The 19786-nt window shown below is 40.3% G+C and overlaps 1 protein-coding gene across 1 annotated transcript in view; it reads right to left on the reverse strand.

Moving 5' to 3' along the window:
- Positions 1 to 5606: 5606 nt before the first annotated feature.
- LPCAT1 (lysophosphatidylcholine acyltransferase 1) overlaps positions 5607 to 19786 on the reverse strand; it is a 65491-nt gene continuing 51311 nt past the window's right edge. Inside the window, exons 13-14 of the mRNA XM_054638187.2 lie at positions 17245 to 17383; positions 5607 to 13007 (exon numbers count right to left, since the gene is read on the reverse strand). Coding sequence (XP_054494162.2) covers positions 12823 to 13007; positions 17245 to 17383 — 324 coding nt within the window. The 3' untranslated portion in view covers positions 5607 to 12822. The remainder of the gene's footprint in view (positions 13008 to 17244; positions 17384 to 19786) is intronic.

Raw genomic sequence — 19786 nt, forward strand, 5'->3', positions numbered from 1 at the left:
CGCGCATCCCCCACGCGCCGCCCACCGCGCCCCGCCTCGTCGGCCCCGCCCCGCCCCGCCGGTCCGTCCGTCACTTCCGGCGGCCGCGGGAGGCGCCGCCCCCTCCTCCCAACCCCGGCCGGCCGCGGCCGCCGGCACCGGGAGCCGCTAGGGGGCGCTGTGTGCCGGGCCCGCCGCCGGGAGCGCTCCGGGATTGCAGCGGAGGGAGCCGCGCTTGGGGCCGGAGCAAAGGACACCGGGCTGATGGAGTGAGTCCGGAGAAGGGCACTGGAGCTGGTGAAGGGTCAGGAGAACAAGTCCCATGTGGAGCAGCACCCAGAGGGTGTTCAGCCTGAGAAATGGGGTCTTGGGAAGGCTTTATCGCTCTCTGCAGCTCCCTGAAAGGAGGCTGCGGACAGGGGAGGGTTGGCCTCTTCTCCCAGGTAACAGGATGAGAGGACAAAGTCTTAAACTGCATGTGCGCGTTTAGGTTGTGTGACGGTGTTCGCAGGGGTCTTAGGATGAGGGAAGAGACAAGGATCTGACTCCATGTTTCAGAAGGCTTGATTTATTATTTTATGATATATATTATATTAAAAATACCCTAAAAGAATAGAAGAAAGGATTTCATCAAAAGGCTAGCTAAGAATAGAAAAAGAAAGCTTGTGTCTCGGACAGAGAGTCTGAGCCAGCTGACTGTGATTGGCCATTAATTAGAAACAACCACATGAGACCAATCACAGATGCACCTGTTGCATTCCACAGCAGCAGATAACCATTGTTTACATTTTGTTCCTCTCAGCTTCTCAGGAGAAAAAATCCTAAAGAAAGGATTTTTCATAAAATGTGTTTGTGACAACAGCACGTGGGAGTTTAGGTTGTACTTCAGGAGGAGTTTCCTCACAGAAAGGGTGATTCGATGTTGGAATGGGCTGCCCAGAGAGGTGGAGTTGGATGAGGGATCCCTGTGAGGTGTTTAAGGAAAGCCAGGACCTGGTGCTTTGTGCCATGGTCTAGCTGATGCCATGGGTTGGACTCAATGATCTTGGAGGCCTGAATGGATTGTGTGTGACTCTATGATAACTGATAAAGATGAGAGCAGGCTCCTGGTACTAAAGTGGTTTCAGCTTTTATTATAAAAAAAGAAAGGCCTAAAGCACAGGGGGCCACGGACCGAGCAGCAGGAGTGCTCCCATCGAGGATACTGCAACGCCAACAGTGGGTCTTCTGGAGCAACAATGTCCCAGATGTCCCAGATGGAGCAGCACAGATTCAGTGGGTCAGAAGGATGTACTGGATTTGCATGGCCAAGTTTTGGTAGCAGGAGGGGGGCTGCAGGGGTGGCTTCTGTGAGAAGCTGCCAGAAGCTTCCTCCATGTCCAGCAGAGCCACTCCCTGGTAGTCCCGAAGCTGGACATGCTGCTGTCAAGGCAGGGCCAAGTAGAAATGGTAGCGAGTGAGAACGTGTGAGAAGAACAACTCTGCAGACACCCAAGTCAGGGGAGGAGGTGCTCCAGGCACCAAAGCTGAGATTCCTCTGCAGCCCATGGTGCAGACCATGGTGAGGCAGCTGTGCCCCTGCATCCCATGGAGATATCCAGAGGGAGGCAGAGATCCACCTGCAGCCCATGGAGAAGTCTGATGCTGGAGCACATGGATGTGTGAGAGGAGGCTGTTACTCTAGGGGAGGCCCATGGAGAGAGGAGCCCATGCTGGAACAGCCTGTCCTGGAAGGACTGCATCCTGCAGAAGAGTGACCCACGCTGCAGCAGTTTTGGGATGATTGTTGCCCATGAGGTGGACTCATGCTGGAGAATTTAATGGAGAATTGTCTCCCATGGGAGGGACCCCATGGCAGAGCAAAGGAAGAGCTCCTCTCCCTGAGCAGCAGGAGAATGTTGGGTGATGAGCTGACCATCCTGCCCATTCCCTGTTTCCCTCCACCACTGGAGGAGGAGCTAGAGCTGGGAGGGTGAGAGGGAGGGGTGGGGGGAAGGTGTTTTTAAGGTTTTATTTTACCTCTTATCATACTGCTCTTTGATAGTGATAATTTTAATTATTATCTCTAATTCTGACCTGTTTTGTCTGTGACACTATTCCATGAGTGATCTCTCCCATTCTTAACTCATGAACCTTTTGTTACTGTTGAGTTGTGGAGGGGAGTGAGAGAAAGGCTTTGGTGGGAGCCTTTCCAGGCCAACCCACTACAGTGGGACAGCATGGGCAGGTGCCCAGGACAGTGGCAACCCCTCCAGTGTATTCAACTTTACCCTTGAACAAGTGCAGATGGTAGAAAAACTAGTAAAACATCTGGAAAAAGTATGCTGGTGCCCTGGCTGTTCCAGAGAGACACAGATGATTGCAACATGCTGGGGTCTGGCCCAGGCCAACTGGGTCCTCTTCAACCTTATTCATTACCCTCAAGGGGAGAAGAAGTCTCTGGATCTGATGACAAGAGAACAGGAGCTGCAGGTACTCTGACCCCAGTGACAGGCACAGCACCTGGCCCTGAGAACCAACCCATGCTGGTGTTGGCTGCTCCTGTACAGGAGAAAACACAGCTGCAAAAGTCACCTTGTTCAGTAAAGGAGAACAAAGTGAGGTCACCACAAGAACACGAGGAAGAGGCAGAACAAGGTGGGATCTTCCAGCATTGGGATACACACTTAGCAAAGGCCATGTGGTTAATCAAGACCAGAGGATCTGTCACTTTGGCTGGCCATGCCCAATCAAATCTTCTATGCACTTTCATGTGGAAGGTGATAAAGTTCCTGTAATGCATGTAAAAAATATGCTGGGAAAAGCAATCTGGGTTACTGCTGCCTCAGGCAAAGGCAAACCCATTTGTGGGATGAATTCCATGCTCTGCCAATGAGGAGGTGCACAATAAGCTGGAAGGGGGCATGTCCAGGGCAGCTGCCCAGAACTGTCCAAAGGGATATTCTTTACCATAGAACATAATGCCCAGTATATAAATTGAGGGGAATTGCTGGGAGGGGCTGATCACTGCTCAGTGAGGGGCTGGGCATTGGTCAGAGACTGGTAAGTCATTATGTTGTGCATAACTTGTTTTTTTTGGGTTTTATCCATCTCTTTGTTGTCACCTTTTTCATTATTATTTTATTTCAACTATTAAACTGTTCTCATCTCAATCCCCAGGTTTTTCCTTTTTTCCCCCAGTTCTCCTCCTCTTCCCCAGGGGTGGGGGAGGAGTGAGCAAGTGGATACGTGATACTTAGTTGCCAGCTGAGGTTAACCACAACAACTCCATCACTTGAAATTAGAGAATAACATTAAGTAAAACACTAACAAGTCTTCCCTTGAAATCCTCGTATCATGCTGAATGTCTGTTATTTCTCTGGTGAGCCTCCCCGGTGGTTCACTTTTATTCTTGATACTGTTCATATTAATGGTTCAGCTTACACCCACTGGACCTCAGAGGATGCCTTTTTTTCCACCCTCCATTATAAATTTTTTAGGTATATAGGTATCTGGAGTGTTGGATCCCTTCTTGTCTGCTTCCTGAATAAAAAAAATGTAGCCAGAGCTAATTCAGTCTAATTTAGACAGACTTACTCTCCCAGAATTCTGGAGTGCCTTTTCTGAATACTTTTTGATCTTTCAGTGTTTTTCTTAAAGCACACAAAATAGAACTGGAGACAATATTGCTGTCACAGAGGGATATTGTTTTGTTGGATTTTTTTTTCCTCCCCTCCCTCCCCCTTTGAACCCCTGCATTTCATCCTCCCAGTTGTCAGGTAAACAAGCACTGTTTTCCTACACACACTGACACAGAGAACACCCATCAATAAAGCATGCCTAAACATATACAGACTCAGTCTTACTCACAATTATGGTTTGTATCCTTTCCCTTATTTTAAACCCTGTGGTTAAAAAAAAAAAAAAAGTTGAAAAATAAATCCAGAGGAAACCAAGTATTTTTTGTTTCATTTTTTAATTTGGCTTCACGCTGAAAATTTAATTTACAAGCCATTCACGAGGAAAATGTCCAGTTGAGCAGAATGAGCCATGATTGTGTAACTGCACTCAACACTTGTAGTGTATCATTTAGGTCCCTTTCAGTAAATCATCATATGCCTTCTATAGCACAGTTTAAGCACCTATATCATATGCTCACTTCATCACACCCTATAGTCCATTTTAACCTATCAGACAAGCAACAAGAGAAGAATGCTCAAATTGAGGTATTTCCTTAAAAAATTTACTGATCACTGGCATTCAGAGGTAATGTTAAATCATATAGTTTTAAACATTGAAAAAATGTACAAAAACCAAGTTCATTTTTAAAAAATATTATCCTTAGTCTTCCATGCATGTTAATAAAAAATATAAAAATCAAATTTATAACACTGAAGCTATACCTTTTTTTCTGCAAAAGTATTTCCACAATTGGAGCCACAAGGTATGGTCATCTTTAGTACAATACTTGTTTTTGCTCTTCATTTTATGAAGTATAGTCAGTTCAGTGCAAAGGTAATAGTCTATGTACACATATCATTGGAGCCACATGAGGGAAATTTACAGCAGAAAATATGCATTTAGATCATTATTATCCAGTAGCACTATATATTGTTACAGATTTACACTGCACATCCAAGGGCTCTTACAATAAAAACCTTCTTTCTTTAAACACACCAGCTCTGTTTGAGCACCCTTGAGGTCAGCAAGTGAAGTTGTACCACTGATGGATCAACCATGTGATACCTCATAAGTGAGTCCCTACAAAACAGCTTCCTGCTCTGTCAACACAGGTTTTCAGCTAAAAGCATCCTTTTCATGGCAGTGCCTAACTTGGATTCAGTAGAAGTACAAGAAAATTCCAAAATGTGATAATTTCAGTGTTAACTTTTTCGGTTGTACATTTAAAGTTTCAAGTGTGTTCAAAATCACAGCAATCTTTTTTTTTTCCTCCCAAAGTATAAAAATGATATCCTCAATGCAAGTTCAACTACAGAGATCAAAAATTTTTTTCTGAGTTATTTCTCAGCTTGCTGATTGCTCAATTTTATTTTTCCAAAAATGATGAACTATTATCTGTCATCAAATTAGAAATATCTCACACACCTGGACAGATGCTGGGGATTACAAAAAGGTTTAGAAAGTGGTCCCATTGAACAGATGTCAAATACTTTCAGCACAATGCTGCAACATTTAAGTAGTATAGTACATAATACAAGGTTAGCTGATGCTTATTCTTGGTCCTCTTCCAGGAAACAAATTCTATCACTTCTAAAGAAATTTACTTCTGACTTCTATTTCTAACATTGCTGATTTACATGGACTCTTAATACCCTTAGAGCAATATGAAAAAGCAATATAAACAAATCACCAAACACAAACAACTATAGAGACAAGCAGCTGCAATGGGTTTGCTTTTTGTCTAAGTATATACAGTTGCTAAGGAGACATGTTTAACTTAAAGGAAGTCTAATTCACATATTTAAAAATACAATTTCATTTTTAGATGTTGACTTTAAAACTGCTTTTGTTGTCTGGAAAATACAGCACTGGCTAACCTAAATGTCCTTTTTGAAATATAAGAAATATTTTGCTTGAAGTTCATTATAAAAGAAAACATAGGACAAAAAATATATACTTAGGCCATAAAAGATCTTTCAAAGTTTATTTCTTTAGCATTTAAAATACAAAATTGTCTTCATGCTGGATAGTGAATAAAAGACATGTATTTGGGTTTTCCCCATATACATTCATAGACTTAGAAACAACCTATTGTCAGATGAATTTCATTTCCAGTACCATGGTAGGATGAAAAGTGTCTGAGCGTCAGCTTTCTTCGGTATCCATGAGGAGACTTTGTTTGCAATCACATTTATAGATCCTGCATGTGGAACATGGAAGTGAACAGGCTCACACTGAAAGTGATATAGATATATATATAGCGAGTCAGGAGTCAATCCAATTTAAGGTTTCACTGTAAACTTCTAATACTTCTAAATTTAATGTCTTGTTGCTCACAGGAACAAGGACAATCTCATAAGCTCTTTCTGACCTGCTGTCACCTGGACACACCTGCAATGGTTGAAGTGTATGAAAAGAAAAAGCAGTTCTGTACCTAATGGCAGGCACAAAACAGTTTAGTTTTGGGTAGCAATACCAGAACAGGACTCAAATATTCACCTGCTGCTGCTGGCTCAGGGAGAAAAGTCCATGAATGTCACTTCAGCTTAGGAGGCAGCAGGATCTCCCTCTGGCTGCAACAAACCTACAAAGAACAGACAGCACAAGCAAGAACTAGGGATACAGTAAACTGAATTCACCAGCCCAAGAGGCAGAAAAGATTCTTCTTTACTGTGGGAAAAGGCCAGCTGCCATGCTGGGCATGGATGGGATTTTCTACTTGCTGGTTTGGAATCAGGAGTTCAGCCTGATTTTTTTTCAGCTGACTTTGGCTCAGAACTGGCACTCTTAAATAACACCCCATTGACAGTATAAAAATAGAGTATTACAGAAGTCATGACTTTTTTCTCTTGCTCCTGACATTTTTGGTCAAAGTGAAAAAACTGAAATGTAACACCCTACCAACAGATTATCATAGAGCACCGTTTTTGAGATCCCCAAGCTATCTCAAGTGAGCTCTGATGTTCATATGGCTCTGTTCAACTCAGCTCAGAATAAAGCATGATAACTGTGATAATAAAAAAATACCCCCAAAGAGCTAAGTTGTGTAACAGGAATAACTTACTGAGGTGCAATCAGTGCTAAGGTGATTCTACTGTTTCTGTTCCCAGATAGTGATCATTTTAAAACTGCAAATAAATCTCTACCCCAAAGTTCGTCTGCACAGGAATATTCTGCTCTGCCACCCTGCTAAGGAATGTGGAGTAAACAGCCACTGCCACCACATAACTAGTAAAAGGATTTTGCATAATGGACTTGCAAGACAATCTAGGCAGTGTCAACTACTGTGCAGAAATGTGTCAGCATATCTCACAGAAACATAAACCCTCTATTTTATAAACCTCTTATATCCTCTGCTCTCTTGGTATCACCCACTTCAGTTTAATCACGTTACACATGATAAAGCACATCACACCATCTGGGGAAAAAGAACCTACTTTCTACAAAACAAAGCACTCTTCCCCTTGAAGAAGTCCAAGCAGTTAGTATCTTGAAAGAAACCTGAAATGTTTCCCAGAGAAAGGAACTGTCTCAACTTGAGCACTATGAGACGCAGGAAATACTCACAGACCCAATTCCAAACACATCTAAAGGATGTCCCGTTTGCTGCTGTATTCTCTCAGTAGTTTTAACACAGTGTTATCATTTATACATGGTTTGATCACAAACAGTTGGTGACCAGCACTGTATATCCAGTTCAGCACCATAACTATTCCACAGAACTATCACCTTTGTATCTCTGAGGTGGTGCAGGAGGGTTTTTACCTGGAAGAAGATCCTACAGGGTTCCTGTCATGTTTTGAATACTTTTCTCCATAATTCAAAGAAAAAAAGGCAGGGTGAGAAGATGAAATCTCCACTGTCAGTGACCAAGACATTACTGGGATGTTGCAGTACCTTCAAGAAGTCACCCTCTGAGTAAAGAACACCTGGCTTAAACTCTACCTAGTCAGGACAGCAAAATTACCTGAATGTAAGCCTTCTTGCTCATATGTGAAACAGATCTTGCAGTTTTGCTGGACTGATCAATTAATAATTTAATTAATTAGTAACTAATTACCAATGGCACTGATGACAACACTTACTTCCATTTTCTATTCTTCTGGGGCTTTTTTGTAGTGATTTATTCAGAATAATTTGTTAATTTAAGTCTTCCTAATCAGCTGAGGTTCAGATACCTGAAAAGTAGCCAACTACTTGAAATGCCTGGTTCACAGGGAACTTCTGTGCCTCAATATGGCTTTAGGAGCCAAATTTGAATTTTGCTAATGTAGAAATCTTGGCTAGTGCATTTGTCATTTCCTGTTTCTAGAACACTCATGAAAGCTCTGCTAGAGAAAAAACCAGAGGGTTCACATTAGGTAAAATGCAACATTTCAGAAAGTATTATGACCCACACTCTGAGCTAAAGAAAAATTGAACTTAGTTGGTCAGAACTTTAAAACAAAATTTTGTTTTCTCTCCAGCCTAGTTTAGCCCCATAACATATGCAAAGCTGTGCTTACAAGTTTTTTTCTGAGATCACAGGATCTACAACACAAGCTACTGGAGTTCTGCAACTAGTATTTTTTAAGTCATGGCAGGTGTTTTTTTTTTTTTTTTTAATTTGAGGATGCTATTTTTGAAGGAGCAGAGAGCAGAAGGTGACTAAAACAGTTAATATGAGAAGCTAAAGTTACGACATGGTAATATAAAAGTAGGAAGAATAATTTACTGGCAATACCAAAGATAAACTTATCAGGGAACTCATAAATATATAAAACCACACCTGCTTTATAAATTTATCAGATGTTGAAGTGCAACAATGACTTTTACAGGAAAATGTTTACTGCATTTTGTGAGCACAAAAATACTCCAACCACCCCAATGCCTAAACTAGCTAACAAAGTTATTCAGCTTGCACGAAGATTCTGATAAAGAGCTCTGTGTGACACTTAGGTATTTACTTCTGGCAGCTGTGTCACTGAAGAGGTTGCATCACTTCCTCACTGCACACGTGTCCTTTTCAACCCCTGTGACCTAAGGATTTATACCTTGAAAATGGGATTAGCAAACACACACGTGTCTGCTTGCTATTTATCACACCTAGATCATTCTAGCTACAATAAATGCATCTAAAACATATAGAGTAATTAATTAAGATAAAACTAAGAGTACAGCCTAGTTTCTCCATCAGGCTTATAAATTTCCTATGAAGTGTTTTATCTGTTACAGCAACAGACTCTCCAAAAAATCTGTAATAACACTTGCCATACCGTGCTACAGACAGTGGTTTAAACATGATTTGCACCTACCAAGCATTTGTTTGGTTTTAGTAGGGTTCCATTATGTTTGAAAAAATATACAATTAAACAACAAAAAAACAAACAACCCTCCCAAACTTCAGATATTTTTGATTTGGTGGTTTTCTGGGTAACTTTTAATACTTGTTCAGGCATATTGAGAAGAGATACCCAGAGCCTTGGCTGGGTATCTCATACAGTATGTAAAAATTCAGGTTGATGCAAGAACTCTACTGGCAAGGGATGGCAGTATTACATAAGAGTACAAAAATGCTCATCAGAAATGTCAAATGCCTTTACATCACTGCATTTTTTGTGTAAGGATCATTTGAGTTAAATAGTTGCTAAGTCTGCTTATGTCCCCTTGTAAATTCAGGGGGTATTGATAGTACCTGTTAAAATATACCAATCTGCCAATATTTTAATGGAAAGCATTTACATGTCAGTGTTTGGTGAAGGGGAAAGGAAGTTTTCACTTCTACTCTGACTCTGCATCAGGTCATTGAAACTTGACTGTCACAATCCAGCTGCTCCACAGTTGATGCCTCCAAAAAGGCTTTTCATCAGGAACTATTGAAACACTTCTGCAGCTGGGGTTTGATGCATGAGCTGCAACAAGAGTGTGGCTACAGTTATGTGATGTGTTACAGGCCTCTGCCCTCAAGAGCCTGAGTTCACCACCCTGTGGTCATGTGGCTTCTCTCTCACTAAAAGGCAGTCTAATATGATATACTACAAATGCTAAAATTAATGGAATTATATTAATTAATTTCAGCTTTTGTGGCCTGATATGTGGTCTAACAATGTTTCCATGCAGGCTGATCCTTCATCCTATCATTCCTCCTATTGTGTCTTTATCCCATTTAGTAATTTCTCAGAAGAGGGAGATTCACATTTCCTTCCAGAATCTGTTGTTTTGTTTATGCCTTTTTCTTTTTAATGATTTAATCCACCAATTTTTAAATGAGCTTTAGTCCACCAAGAATACTTGCTTGTGCCTTGTGTTGGTCACAGCCTTCTCCAGCAGCAGCTCTGGACTGGGCTCACTGGTGCATGGGACTTTCAGTGCCTCTTTGTGGAGCCTGTTCAAGGGCCCATCTGCTACAGGCTGCAGTGCCCTCCAAGGCACTCTGTACAGCTTAGGTGCACACAAGAACAGCTATTGCACTCATCACAATTACAAAACACCTCACAAATAAAGAAGTCAATGAACCTATGGGCTTTCATCAAACAGATCCTCAAGTCACACCATACATGCAAATTAGACACACTTGTATTTAGCCAACTTTAATCAGCTTTCTTTGCTCTTTCACAGATGTGGTCAATGTATCTCTTTCTTTGGAGCTTCTCTCACTTCAGAGTTGTCCACAGGATTCTAAGCTTACCTCTTTCTTCTTTCCAGACAGATGTTGGGGAACTCTCTTATTTCCTGCATTATGAAATTCTCACATTCTCAAGCTCACATACAAAGGAAAAGATAACTACCTTAGCCAGCTTGAGCCACATGCCATAGTCTTGTAGAGATACAATATGTCCAGACTACACCTGCCATCCCTTACATACTGTGTAATTGCAGAAAACAGACCTCAGGGACATCTCCCTGTAACCCTGGGGCATCATCAGCAAAATCAAGTGTCTCTACTGGAGTTCTCTGTCTTTTCTGTTTTCAAAAACTCCAGTTTCAAAAACTTCCTTCCTCCAGTGAAGGAAGGCAGGCTGTTCACCCCACCTGAAACCCTTCTCCTTAGCTTAATAAGGCATATTGTAAGGGACTTTTCCTAATGCTTAACTTGCTTTTTCAATTCATAGCTAGCATCTGCCATCCTTGTGGAGAAGAGTGTTCCTATTTCCTCTATAACAACTTTTTCCATATTCAAAGACTGTTCACATCTTCCTTCAGTCTCCTCTTCTTTGGATTAAAGGGTATTTTAAATCTCTTTTTGAGTATTTTCTGTCCTCCAGACTTTATTAATTTACAGCCCATCTCTCTCAGGTGCCCCAATATGAACAGGTACCTCAGGTAAGACCTTATCACATCTTGGTAACTAAGAAATACCCTGCTTCTCACAGGCCACATGCTGATGCACCCCTCTATCACGAGCATCTTTTCTGCAGCAAAGAGTTAAGAGTGCTAAGTTTGACATATTCTGTGCCATCCCTGCCTCCAGATATAGCACAGTAATACACACTCCTCCTCTGTGCAGCTGACTATTCCTACTTAAGTGTAGTTTCTCATACACCTTATTTTTTCCAATCAATTTCTCCTATTTTTCATGATCAGTTTTAATTCAAATCTTGCCAGCAAGTCTGCTGCTGCCCTGTGAGCTTGGCTTTTGTTACCTGGATAAATCAAAAGTTTAATTATTACCTCCACATACCCCCATAAAGCATATTTTCTTCCATTTTTTTCCTCCTACCATCTTTATTAAAGCCAGTTCCAGTTTGGAGACCTTCCACATACAGTTGAGGATTTCTAAGGACACATTCCAATACCCTAATGAGCTTTAAAACACCTGCTATTTAAAAAATACTTATAAAAGCATTTGGTACAAACAGACATCCTTTGCTAAATAATCTCAATAGATTTCCATGCACAAAACCCTATAAAACTGGTCAGAAATGACTTAAAAGATTTTTTTGTTTGGAAGCAGAGTTGCCATCACAGTTATTTTGTTACAGAGTCCTCCCTCCTCCTACTCCTTGGAGCCTTCAGTCACATTTCCTAATCAATGAAGCTCTGTGGTTTTATAATAATCTAGATTTTTCTCTGAGACCTCCAGTAGCAATTAAGGCATCTGGCTTTACAAAAGGAAACATATGTATTACTAATACAAGTGTGGTGGTTTTTTTAAACAGTTCTAAACTATTCTAAGCTTCATATACGTTCTGTGAAGTATAAGTAATGTTGCTATAGAGATTTAACTAGCACTTCTTCAGGATGTTCTGCAACTTGCTGCTAGCTTGGTCTCTGAAGTGACTGCAACCTTTTCCAACTTGTGCTGATACACCCAAGTTTCCATGCTGTATTCCATGCTATGTTATCTGTACAGGCTTGCTACAAAAGAAACCTATGATTACTGATAAATCTCAATCAAATATAGCTCTGGATACATCTCCCATAAAATGTTGTGTGGATGTGATTTGGATTGGTTATGAGAGAAAAGCACAAACAGTTCAGTTATGTATTTTCAAACAGTATGTGGCATGTCAGTTTGGAAAGAATTCATGTTTAATTGCATCCGGAAGATTACAGTAGAAAAGTGCTGGGGTGAGGGATAAGGATCCTCTCCTTTTCATTCTACCATGGAAAGAGAAACAATTTTGTCATTCAGCAATAAAAATAAAAAAGGAATCCTTAGCAAGTTTTTGTATTACTGTTTCCAAACTGTTCACTGAAACCAAAACAAAGGGCCAAAGTATGCTTGCCTTGCTCAAGAGAATAATTCCCACCAAAATCAACAACTGACTATTCAGATATGGACAGCAAAGTTTGGCCCCAAATAAACATCCCCATAACTAGGGAAAACACTAATCACCAAAGTGCACTTTACACCATAGTAGCTACATTTTCTTTATACATGCACAGTTTGTGCGACACTCGGTACATGGAACTAGCCAATGGAATATAAATAAGTTGTGCCGCTTCCTTTTAAATATGAACATTAATAATGAAGCACATTCACATTTTTGCCTTTCAAAGACCTTTTCAAAAAAAATAGAAACACCTTTCCCCAAGTAACCTGGAACATGTTGTTAAACATAGCACATATGATTGAAAGGATGGTATTCAGGTAGAACTTTCACACACAAAACTGGTATTTGCTGTATAATTGGAGTGACTTATGAAAATCCCAAGAAAATACAACCCTCTCACCAGGAGAGGAAGGTAACAGTTGTAGTGTTAATTCAGTTTCTTCTGCAAGGGCCTCCTTCTATCTCCAGCGCTGTCAGGGCTGAAGTCAGTACAGATACCATTAGGAGCAGAGAGAGATGAAGTCTTCAAGTCGCTCTCAGCTCCCATCTGATCAGCATAGAGATATTCTTCTGCAAAGTGTGGGTGCAACACAGCAAATGTGTAGAAGTCATCTAAAAAAAAAAATAGTTGTTGCACAGAATCAGCTCTTTGAAACAGAAGGATGCTAAATTTGAATACTTACACATATATAATCACATGATTTCTTTGGAGGAAAATAGCAGCAGTTAACATAATGCTATCCCCAGTGCTTGTTTTAGCTTTCAGCCTAACTTTATCACATCTGCAGAGCTGAGATGCTGTAAAGAGTTATCTAAGCCCTCTGAAAACACTTCAGGCTTAGCTGTATGAAGGGGTAAACAGACTCAGATTTGCATTAAAATGCATGATGAACACCACATGCCCTGACATAGCATTTTACTATTCACTGGGGAAGTACAGAAGCCCTCCAGCTGAAGATCACTGAACATCAAGAGCAGTCATTTCTTAAATTCTTAAAACTCTTTTGCAAACATGCCCTTTAATGCTTTGCACTCATAGCTTGCTTCAACCTAACAGCAGCTGTCATTGCTGCCTTCTGCTTTCAAGATTTCAGCATTTTAAAAGTCCTAATATTTTAGAGAATAATATTGAGAAGATAATTTATAACACAGGAAAGAGCTCCCGATTTTAATATCAGATAATAACATGATAATAAGAAAAGCCAGATTAGTTCTTGGTGGAGTGGGGAATCTTTAATATCAAGAAGTAACATTCTGTGTTGAAAATCAGACACAGAAACTTTGTCTCAATTTGCCCATATGACTTTATTCAGACATGATCTGGACACAAGATGCTGTACAGGAACCAAGCAACAAGAAGTTATTCTTATAATGTAAACTGACACTAGAAAAATCTGGATGTGAATGTTTTCACTAATTCAGTCACCTACAGTGTATCACACACCTCCCACTCAAATTCACTGTGCTATCCCAGAAGAGCTCATGATCTGATGATGATGTGAATTCTCTGGAGTGCAGAGCAGATGACACCCAAAGAAGCCTTTCAACGGAGTGAAGCCCAGTTCCTCCTACAACTTGGGCTGGCATGCAGCTTTCCCTCTCTGCCACTCTTTGAGATGACATAATTTTTCAATACTGCAAAGGGCAAGGGAACAAGGGAATGCCATAAGGCTCACAGGGGCACTGAAGTTGTAGGGCAACTCTGCCTCTGAACTGTTGAAAAGGGATAGTGAGGAGAAAGCAATAAACATAACTTTATCCTTCCACTCACAAAAAACTGGGCACCCTTTATCTACAGTCTATATGGACCTAGAGCATTCTGGACCTATAACTTCAACAAAAGTTGATGAAATTTAGGTCATGAAAACCAACATTACCATCTATGTTGAAAAACTCTACGTACAACAGGCTGACGGATCATATAAATGATAAAGTCTTCATAAGGAAAGGGCAATCCAAATTGAACAGAGTAACATTTTGGATACATCGCAGTAAGCTGACATTTTGGGTCCTGCTAAAATAAATACTGAAACTATTAAAGAATACATACAAGCACTTACATTGCAGAGTGCAATGAAAAGTGCTTGGAATCTCATTTGCCTTATTCACCAGAAATGTGAAACAAGGTCATGTAGAAAGCACCAACTATTCCAGCATCTAATCACAGTTCCCATCTTGGAGTTCAAAGCAACTGTGAAGCATTAGACTGAAGGAAAAGACCACCTCAGTCATTAACCTGGGGAAAGAAGGTGATTTTGCTTCCTACCTCCATTAAAAACAAAGAGACATATAAAGAACCCAAAGTGGAGTTAAGATTTATGTCTATATCTTTGCATTAAGTATGCATATGTACTACAAGAACTTCAAGAGTTTTTTCTCCTATCCTTGAAACACCCTCCCTACTACTTGATGCTCCTCCTGGAAGCTCTGTGCTCATTAACCTTCTCTAGTTCTTGTTTCCACTAAGGTAAATAATATTACAATCCTGTGGTTAATATATAATTATTTTAAGCAAATAATTCTTCCTTCCCTGATTCTTCATCCATACAGATTCTCCAAATATGGCCAATTCCCCCTTTTTTCCTGGCTACAGCAGGCCAGGCAGTCTTCAGAACACTTTCACAGTCTGAATTGTCTATCAAGAGCTGGTGGAGAGTTTCCTAGAATTTGACATGCCCTCCTAGAGAACCTATTCAAACTCTCCTGAATCATGTCTTAAGACTGATAGATCTTGCCTCTGTCTATATTAGACTAAAAGGAAAAGCAGTGCAATGAAAGTGCATCTGAACAACTAAGCCAACTGCACACTGTATAAGAGAACTGATACATAAATCTTTGGCAACCAGAGTGCTTTCAACCATGCAACAAAAATTCAGATTTCCAATAATTCAGATTCACAACCTCAATTTTGTTCTTGATTATTCTGTTTACTTGCAACCTGAACTTTATCTTTGAGATGAAATCTGTGGCTTTAAGGACTCTGCTGTGCATGCAGCAATTTAGGTTTGATACTTAAGTTATTTTATCTTTTGTTCTTACAAGTAAGGCTCAACTTAATATTCCTGCTTTAAATTCCAACACCCTAGAAAGGATATTGGCAGTAGACTTCTGCTGTGTATCCAAAGTAACATTAGCTCCATCAAATACAGTGCTTTGATTTCTCAGAACTTGTCTGGACAGTATCTTCAGAACTGTATGGTCTGCAAGTTTTTTCACCTCTCCTTTCTAGTAAGTAAGGGCAACAAATTGAGGATGTGTGAAGTCCCACATATTCTCAAGAAAGGCAAGAGGTTGAATATTTATGGCAGGAACTTTCAAGATAGAAATGCAATACCAAAAGTTTATTTGCAACTTCTAAATCTGTAAGCTAGTAATTTGGATATTTACTCCCACTGTTAAACTTTCAGATATGTTAAAATGACATGTTTCCATTATAAAATGAGTACTTCTCTCAGAAAAACCGCTAAGGAAAGTTTCAAAGAAATTACATAAACATCATCCTGCTATCTGCTTTGCATTCCATCATAAAAGACTATTCTTGACTACAGGATATAAAATAGTGAAAATGAGGGCCAAGCACTCCAGTGGCCACTGCTGTGGCTTGGTGGTCCAGATTTTCTTGTGATGGGAACATATGATGACCACTTAGGGAAAAAGTGCAGATTAAATGCAACAATTACAGATTAATATTAAAATATTAGTTCTTTGGCAACTCACATGACCTGCTCAGAGTTCACTTGTACATGACTACAGATTTAGCTATTCTCAAACAATGAAATGTACCAAAATTAAAATTCTGCTACACTTACCAGCTTAAGATTTGTGCTGGTATTTTTGAAGCTGGTGATTGGGAGGTGGGGGGAAGAGCTGAGTCACTGCACATTATGAGTTGGAAGACAAGGAGCAACAGTGATAGGCAGGAGAAAGGCAATTGGCAGGATGGATGTGGAAATGCTGGGGATGTGATAGATAGAGGCACAGAAAGGAAAGGGATAGTACAGCAGGAATCAAGGAGAGAAGACAGTAGTCAGGCAAAAAGAAAAGGACAGTGGCAATACTGTCCTGATACTGATTTCAGTAACTCTAGAATATTTGTGTATTTAAAGATTTACATACATATTGTATGCTTGAAACAGAGGAATTACTAGTGTAGAAACTATGATTTACTAACGCTAATGTATTATTTTGTAAGATTTTTACCAATTAAATACATACTGATTATCCTGAAGGAAAACAATTAGAACAGGGTATGCATATGCACCTCTACTGGAGATACTTAATATGTTGGCTACCAACAACTCAGTTCATACTCAAATGAAATAACTAAATTTAGAACCTTACTGAATAAAACATAAATAATCTGAAGTAGCACAGAAGTACTCTGACTCCCAGCACAATCTATTCACCCAGGTCTCAATTTTTTCAAATGCAACTTTCTCACCTCCATTCCACCTATATTGCAGACTATAGAATAGGCAGCCTGGTTAACCCCCTCATTTCCTGCTCTCAGACACAAAACAACAAGACAGAGCAAAGGCATGTTTCTTTAAAAATACACATTCACATACATGGAAGTCATAGAACAGAATACTTTAAAGGAGCTAATCCTCATATTATGTGACTTGAGGAGGGGAAAACTGAAAACATGCAAACATGGCATTTGATACCAAAGGTGAAACTCATTTTTTAAAATGTAAATTTACTTTGTTTGCAGTGCTGTTATCAGTATTGAAGTCACCAAGCCAACTAAAAAAGGTAGTTTAATAAAATTGTAATTGCTTTGTTTGTCAACATGAATGCAAGCAACTTGGACATTTTGTGACAGTTCAGATGCAGTTAGAATACTTACCATATGTAATCTTTCCTTTTTCCTCTTCATCTACAGCTCTAAAAAGATGTGTAACATCAATTTGTGACACACCCATGGCAGTCTTCAGAATATGAGCTAAATCCTCTTCTGTTACAGTTCCGCCTTCTGACTGGTACAGCTATGAATCAAGACAGCAAGATAAATCATTGCAAAGCTGAATGCCAGCTCTTATAAACAGCACTACACTGAAGTAAAGCAAAAGGCTGGTTTTAGACATTCTAGTCACTCTCAGACTGATGTGATATATTAAGGATTTCAGATTCGTCTGGAAAAAAAATATCATCAGTTCACATGTGTATGCTTAGAAAGTAAAGCTTGCTATAATCAGAAAAAAGTCCTATGTTTACATGTCTAACCACTGGAATCACTGTGATATTCAATAAGACTGTCAAAAATTAACATGTTTTGCAAACATGTAACTGAGAACAATATTCAGTCCATTGAGCTACGTGTCTGAACTCCAACACAGTCTGTAATATTGGGAGGTATATTTAGGTCAGCCTAAATCAGATCCCATTTCCACTTGGTCAGGTGTAAAACTCAAGATTCCTTTGATCAAAATCCAAGAGCGAGCTTGCATTAAATGTCTGTATCTAAATAGTATTAATCAGGAGAATCCTACCCACATGGGGCATATACATATGGGCATATAATTTTCTACAAGTATTTACTCCAGAAAACAATCAATTGCATATTCTTACATCCTAAAGAGTTACCTCAGAAAAGATTAGTTTTACTACTGACAGATTAAAACCTATGAATAATTGCTCATAGTCTCATTCCATTTTTGCATATGTACAGTGTTTTACCCTGAATACTTCAAAACATCTGTACCAAATATAGCTTCATTAAGCTTTCTTAAGATAACTCAATTTGCCTATACAATGTGAAGTGACAGAAAGGAGGTTTTGAAGTATTTCTCTCTCCTTTTCAAGCATGACAACACTGAAAATATCAAACCATGTAAAAAGTGCCATTTAGGAAACTTCCTTTTAATTTCTCTACATCAGAAAGGTGGGAACTGATGAGATGAAACAAAACAGGCATAAGTATGTATTTTTCACAGAAGCAGAAGCAGTTGCCATGAGACAGAACACCTTAGTGGAATAAAAATACTGAAATTCCATGGAAGAAAACATATGCTCAAATCAAGAATCTTGCCTTTTGCCCCCCAGCACCTAGCCTGCACACTGTTTCACAGGAATAGGGCAAAGACCAAGACATTTCTTTAATACAACTTGATACATTTTCACAGAACAAGTAGCCAGGTAATACTGGGTGGTCAGTATAAACACTATATTGACAAGATTTACAACAGCCTTTAGTTTCTTTAGCAGTTTGGAAGGGAAGGTGTAGCACTTGCACTGGAGTGCTGCTCTTAGTCCAAACCTCCTGCCAAGGCAGGGTCACCTAGAGCAGGGTACACCCGAGTGCATCCAGGTGTGTTTGGAATGTCTCCAGAAAGGGAGACTCCACAACCTCCCTGGGAAGCCTGTTCCAGTGCTCTGCCGCTCTCAACACAAATAAGTTCCTCTTCATCTTCAGGTGGAACTTCTTGTGATTTAGTTTATGGCCACTGCTCCTCATTCTGTCATTGGGCACCTCTGAAAAGAGTTTGGCACCATTGTTCTGACACCCACTTTTGAGATATTTGTATGGATTAATGAGATCCCCTCTCAGTCTTCTCTTGTCCAGACTAAACATCCCCAGCTCCCTCAATCTCTCCTCATAAGAGAGATGCTCCAGATCCCAAATCATCTTTGTGGCCTCTGCTAGACCCTCTCCATTACCTCCTTGTCTTGTGCTGAGGAGCCCAGAACGGGACACAGCACTCCAGATGTGCCTCACTAGAGCCAAGCAGAGGGACAGGATCACTTCCCTTGGCCTGCTGGCCACACTCTTCCCAAAGCACCCCAGGATCCCACTGGCCCTCCTGGACACAAGGGCTCTGCTGGCTCATGACCAGCTTGTCATCCAGCAAGAGCCCCAGGTCCTTCTCTGCAGAGCTGCTCTCCAGTGGGTCACAGCCCAGCCTGTGCTGGGACTTGGGGTTTTCCTCCCCAGGTGCAGGACCCTGCACTGGCCCTTGCTGAATCTCATTGGGTTTCTCCCCAATGAATGGCAGGACAGCCCTCAGGTGTATCTGCCACTCCCCCCAGTTTTGTAACAACTCCATATAATGATACTATTTTTCAAGTTCTTCAGTCATACATTAAACACTTTAACTTTGAAAACTTGTAGCTAAGTGAAATGTTGCACTTTTCCCAAAAGAAGTAGCACATGGCAGAGGACAGCACCTGTTCAAAGTCATACACTCATGAACTAGCAAAATCCTTCAATGGCTCCAGGTAAGCTGTGCGAATATCTTATTGTAGGTGAAGTCAGGACAGGAGGTAGAAAAGGATTAAAAAAGGTTCTCTTTCCTTTTTTTTTAATCCCTGCATAAGCAAAATTTCCTCAGCCTGACACTTTTCTTAACTCTTCCAATCATCACTAGCAGGATAAAATGAGCCATACCTGC

The sequence above is a fragment of the Agelaius phoeniceus genome, chromosome 1, assembly GCF_051311805.1.
Source record: "Agelaius phoeniceus isolate bAgePho1 chromosome 1, bAgePho1.hap1, whole genome shotgun sequence".
NCBI lineage: Eukaryota > Metazoa > Chordata > Aves > Passeriformes > Icteridae > Agelaius > Agelaius phoeniceus.